General features: G+C 45.9%; 1 protein-coding gene across 1 annotated transcript; it reads left to right on the forward strand.

Annotated features, from left to right (window-relative positions):
• Window positions 1–2,773: 2,773 nt before the first annotated feature.
• Window positions 2,774–4,490, forward strand: LOC310794733 (uncharacterized protein). Its single transcript, XM_083656754.1, has one exon. It carries the CDS (start codon window positions 2,784–2,786, stop codon window positions 3,894–3,896), a length of 1,113 nt encoding a protein of 370 aa, XP_083512880.1. The 5' UTR covers window positions 2,774–2,783; the 3' UTR covers window positions 3,897–4,490.
• The last annotated feature ends 1,233 nt before the right edge of the window (window positions 4,491–5,723 follow it).

Below are 5,723 nucleotides of genomic sequence, written 5' to 3' on the forward strand. Positions count from 1 at the left end.
AGACGACGACCCACAAACAGACAGACCACCAGACGACCGCCTCAACCTCCCCCGACATCTGGGCTGAGCTGAAGGAGCTGAGAGACATGGTGGTGGAGCAGAGGGTGGAGCTGAGGAGCATGGGGGAGAAGGTGGATGAACAGAGAACAGAGCTGTGGTTCACTCAGAGTAAGCTGGAGGAAGTGGGGAGAGAAAATGCAGCCCTGGTGTTCAGGATGACAGCCAGTGAGAATGAGCTGAGCGCCACAAAGACCAAAGTAGAGGAGCTGGAGAGGGAGAACACAGCCCTGGTGTTCAGGATGACAGCCAGTGAGAAGGAGCTGAGCACCACAAACACCGACCTGCAGCTGCAGAAGACCAAAGTAGAGGAGCTGGAGAGGGAGAACACAGCCCTGCTGTCAGCCATGGGAGACAGAGTGGCAGCCAGTGAGAAAACACTTGACGGTCTGAAGAGAGAGAACTCAGAGCAAACTGAACACCTGTCATCCATGGAGACCAGAATGAGCTCCAGTGAAGGTCAGCTGGAGGAGCTGCAGACGGAGCGCTCCTACAAGGTGGCCTTCTCTGCTGGTTTGACAGATTCAGGGACAGTTGGACCTTTCAACACTGACACCACTCTGATCTACAGAAATGTCATCTCCAACCTCGGCCAAGCTTACAATCCTACAACAGGCATCTTCACAGCTCCAGTCAGAGGACTGTACTACTTCAGGGTCACTGCTATGGATCTAGAGCTAACTGGAGTATTTGGTTTCAACCTGTACCATAATGACAAGCGTGTGATGCGCAACGCGATTTGGAACAGTATTGGAGGTCATCGGTACATCTCTAATGCACTGGTCCTCCAGCTGGAGGAGAGAGATGTGGTGTACCTGCGTCTCCCCTCAGGGTGGCAGCTCTATGATGATGGTAACAACTACAGCACGTTCACTGGCTTCCTGCTCTTCCCTGTGTAAGAGAAATGCTGAGATAACCTCTGATGGAAGTGAATAAAATAAAGATGTCTCACATTAACGTGTGCTCACTTTCTTTTTTAATCGTTACAGTTTGAAAACCCTTTTTTGGGACATTTAGGTATCGATCATGAACGCAATGAACAAAACAGAGGGAATGAATGTTGAGTGTACACTTATTTATCATACTATTGTAAACGATTCCAAGAGGTTAAAGCATAAACTGTAAACAAAGGGTTAAATGTGTGTGTGTGTGTGTGTGTGTGTGTGTGTGTGTGTGTGTGTGTGTGTGTGTGTGTGTGTGTGTGTGTGTGTGTGTGTGTGTGTGTGTGTGGGTGTGTGTGTGTGTGTGTGTGCGTGTGTGTGTGTGTGTGTGTGTGTGTGTGTGTGTGTGAGTGCCAAAATAAAGTCTGCATAATCTATTTTGCATAATTGCATTGAATGAGTTATTGTGAACTCACAAAGAAAATGGTAAACTCTACATGTGGCTATAAAGCATGGAACCAGCATAATTCATGCAAATACTGTAGGCTATATATTCTTAATTATCTCATTAGAATGAGAACTAAAGTAATCAGACTTGTTTAAAAAAAATCACCATCAAATCACTGAGATGCTGACCTATGAAATAATTCAGAATGATCAAGATGTGCAAACAAAAGTCACATCATGCACTTTTCCCACAAGCTTGGTGTTCAGGGACACATCACAAAATAAACTGACTTGCCATGACCTAAAATTTGGCAGAATATGTTGTTTGGCTACCAGTGTCATATGCTCTGTTCTCATAGAGGCTCCCAGTCATGTATATGTAGCCGAGCCTAATTTTCTTATTTTATTTTGGTTGTTTATTTGTCCCGATGTCTCTGTTTTGATTAGTGAACTTCCCATAAATCAGTTCCTTCTAATAGGTTCCACCCTTCTGGTTTAACAACATTTTTTTGTTTGTTCGCCTGGGTTGGTATTTTGGCGTTATACGCCCGGATATAATTGCAGTTGCACTACGCTGTTCCCGGGTAGGTCACGCTCTTCACTTGCTCTCATTTTAATTTTGATATTGACCTTTTCTTTCACTTATAATGACACTATCGTACTGTACAGAGCGCTGTAAAATGCTAGCGAACCCATTGATCCTGCCTCCTTAGTGTGGAGAGTTTTCATTTCGTTTTCAGCTGTTATGTTTCATTTTGCTAAGCTAGTTAGCTTCTTGCTAGCCAGTGGCTCCGTGCCTTTGATTACGTTGGCTCAGTACGGCAGTCAGTACGCGGCGTGTGCCGTTCGGAGTCACATTATTGTTATACAGGTCATGTGGTGTAATATTTACAGTACGTTTATGTGTGTTTCCTGTTATTCCTTTTTATAGAATGTGAAGAGAGAGACGTGTGAGAGTGGTGTGTGACACCGTGTTTTTTGTTTCCTCCTGTGAAGTAAACCCAGTGATCCCAGCTACGGTGTGTGCCCGTCATTCAGCCAACGCAGAATAGTGGCTGTTACATATATAAAGAAATTGACTGAGCCTATAGAGACAAGTGAATGAAAGCCATCAAAATGAAGAGTGTTGTGGTTCTGCTGCTGTTCTGTCTTTGTGGGACAACATGGGCTCAGGGAGAGAGCGGAGCAGCTCCAGAGAAGGACTCCTTCCAACCAGCCAACAGCAGAGAAGAGAGAGAAAGCCCCGTGACAGAGGTGACGACTGAAACCGGTGCCACAGAGACGACGAGCCACAAACAGACAGACCACCAGACGACCGCCTCAACATCCCCCGACATCTGGGCTGAGCTGAAGGAGCTGAGAGACATGGTGGTGGAGCAGAGGGTGGAGCTGAGGAGCATGGGGGAGAAGGTGGATGAACAGAGAACAGAGCTGAGGTTCACCCAGAGTAAGCTGGAGGAAGTGGGGAGAGAAAACGCAGCCCTGGTGTTCAGGATGACAGCCAGTGAGAGCAAGGTAGAGGAGCTGGAGAAGGAGAACATAGCCCTGGTGTTCAGGATGACAGCCAGTGAGAGCAAGGTAGAGGAGCTGGAGAGGGAGAACACATCCCTGGTGTTCAGGATGACAGCCAGTGAGAAGGAGCTGAGCACCACAAAGACCAAAGTAGAGGAGCTGGAGAGGGAGAACACAGCCCTGGTGTTCAGGATGACAGCCAGTGAGAAGGAGCTGAGCACCACAAAGACCAAAGTAGAGGAGCTGGAGAGGGAGAACACAGCCCTGGTGTTCAGGATGACAGCCAGTGAGAAGGAGCTGAGCACCACAAAGACCGAGCTGCAGCTGCAGAAGACCAAAGTAGAGGAGATGGAGAGGGAGAATGCAGCCCTGGTGTTCAGGATGACAGCCAGTGAGAGCAACGTAGAGGAGCTGGAGAGGGAGAACACAGCCCTGCTGTCAGCCATGGGAGACAGAGTGTCAGCCAGTGAGAAAACACTTGACGGTCTGAAGAGAGAGAACTCAGAGCAAACTGAACACCTGTCATCCATGGAGACCAGAATGAGCTCCAGTGAAGGTCAGCTGGAGGAGCTGCAGACAGAGCGCTCCCACAAGGTGGCCTTCTCTGCTGGTTTGACAGACTCAGGGAGAGTTGGACCTTTCAACACTGACATCACTCTGATCTACAGAAATGTCATCTCCAACCACGGCCAAGCTTACAATCCTACAACAGGCATCTTCACAGCTCCAGTCAGAGGACTGTACTACTTCAGTTTCACTGCTTTTGATTATGCGTCTTCTGGGACCAGTGCTGGTTTCACTCTGTACCATAATAACAAGCGTGTGATGCACAATGGGATTTATAAGCATGATACACGTCATGAGTATTTCTCTAATGCGCTGATCCTCCAGCTGGAGGAGGGTGATGTGGTGTACATGCATCTCCCCTCAGGGTATCAGCTCTATGATAATTCTGACCACCACAGCACATTCACTGGCTTCCTGCTCTTCCCTGTGTAAGAGAAATGCTGTGATAAGCTCAGATGGAAGTGAATAAAATAAAGATTTGTCACATACATTAACGTGTGCTTCTTCCCCCACAAAACACTTTATAGTAGCATGAGTGCTTACCTTGTAAACATGCATGGTTCCAGGGAATCAAACCCTCAACTCTGGCAGCGTTAGTGTCATGACAGGACCGCATACTTGTAGAAAAAATCACTCCATGAGTGGAAATAGCAGCACTCCAAAGATTAAGATGCAAGACCATCAGAGCATCAGATGATGCTCTGATGAAGGCACATGACCAAACACGCTAGCCTAGCCTTGAATAAAAAATAATGAAATTTGAGCAAAGTCTTGCATCTTAATCTTTGGAGTGCTGCTATTTCCACTCATGGAGTGATTTTTTCTACACGATTTTAGATAGAAAGATAGATTTGAGGTCTATTGTAGATAATCACCACAATAACTTTCTTGATAGCACTGCTGTAACTCCATATATTATTTTTTATCTTTAGCTACGAAGTTTGAAAACACTTTCGATTTTGGGGGTTTATTTTCAATCGGGCATTTGGTTATTGATAATGAGTGCAATGAACAAAACTGAATAAAATAAAGATTTCTCACATACATTAACGTGTGCTCACTTTCTTTTTTAATCGTTACAGTTTGAAAACCCTTTTTTTGGGACATTTAGGTATCGATCATGAACGCAAATAACAAAACAGAGGGAATGAATGTTGAGTGTACACTTATTTATCATACTATTGTAAACGATTCCAAGAGGTTAAAGCATAGACTGTGAACAAAGGGTTAAATGTGTGTGTGTGTGTGTGTGTGCGTGTGTGTGTGTGTGTGTGTGTGTGTGTGTGTGTGTGTGTGTGTGAGTGCCAAAATAAAGTCTGCATAATTGATTTTGCATAATTGCATTGAATGAGTTATTGTGAACTCACAAAGAAAATGGTAAACTCTACCATGTGGCTATAAAGCATGGAACCAGCATAATTCATGCAAATACTGTAGCTATATATTCTTAATTATCTCATTAGAATGAGAACTAAAGTAATCAGACTTGTTCAAAAAAAATCACCATCAAATCACTGAGATGCTGACCTATGAATTAATGCAGAATGATCAAGAAGTGCAAACAAAAACCACATGCACTTTTCCCACAAGCTTGGTGTTCAGCGACACATCAAAAAATAGACAGACTTGCCATGACGTCAAATTTGGCAGAATATGTTGTTTGGCAGCCAGTCAGTGTCATATGCTCTGTTCTCATAGTGGCTCCCAGTCATGCATATAAAGAAATGGACTGAGCCTAGAGAGACAAGTGAATGAAGCCATCAGAATGAAGAGTGTTGTGGTTCTGCTGCTGCTGTTCTGTCTTTGTGGGACAACATGGGCTCAGGGAGAGAGCGGAGCAGCTCCAGAGAAGGACTCCTTCCAACCAGCCAACAGCAGAGAAGAGAGAGAAAGCCCCGTGACAGAGGTGACGACTGAAACCGCTGCCACAGAGACGACGAGCCACAAACAGACAGACCACCAGACGACAGCCTCAACCTCCCCCGACATCTGGGCTGAGCTGAAGGAGCTGAGAGACATGGTGGTGGAGCAGAGGGTGGAGCTGAGGTTCACTCAGAGTAAGCTGGAGGAAGTGGGGAGAGAAAACGCAGCCCTGGTGTTCAGGATGACAGCCAGTGAGAAGGAGCTGAGCGCCACAAAGACCGACCTGCAGCTGCAGAAGACCAAAGTAGAGGAGCTGGAGAGGGAGAACATAGCCCTGGTGTTCAGGATGACAGCCAGTGAGAAAACACTTGACGGTCTGAAGAGAGAGAACTCAGA

Source organism: Poromitra crassiceps (assembly GCF_964638095.1).
Source record: "Poromitra crassiceps genome assembly, chromosome: 20".
Lineage (NCBI taxonomy): Eukaryota > Metazoa > Chordata > Actinopteri > Beryciformes > Melamphaidae > Poromitra > Poromitra crassiceps.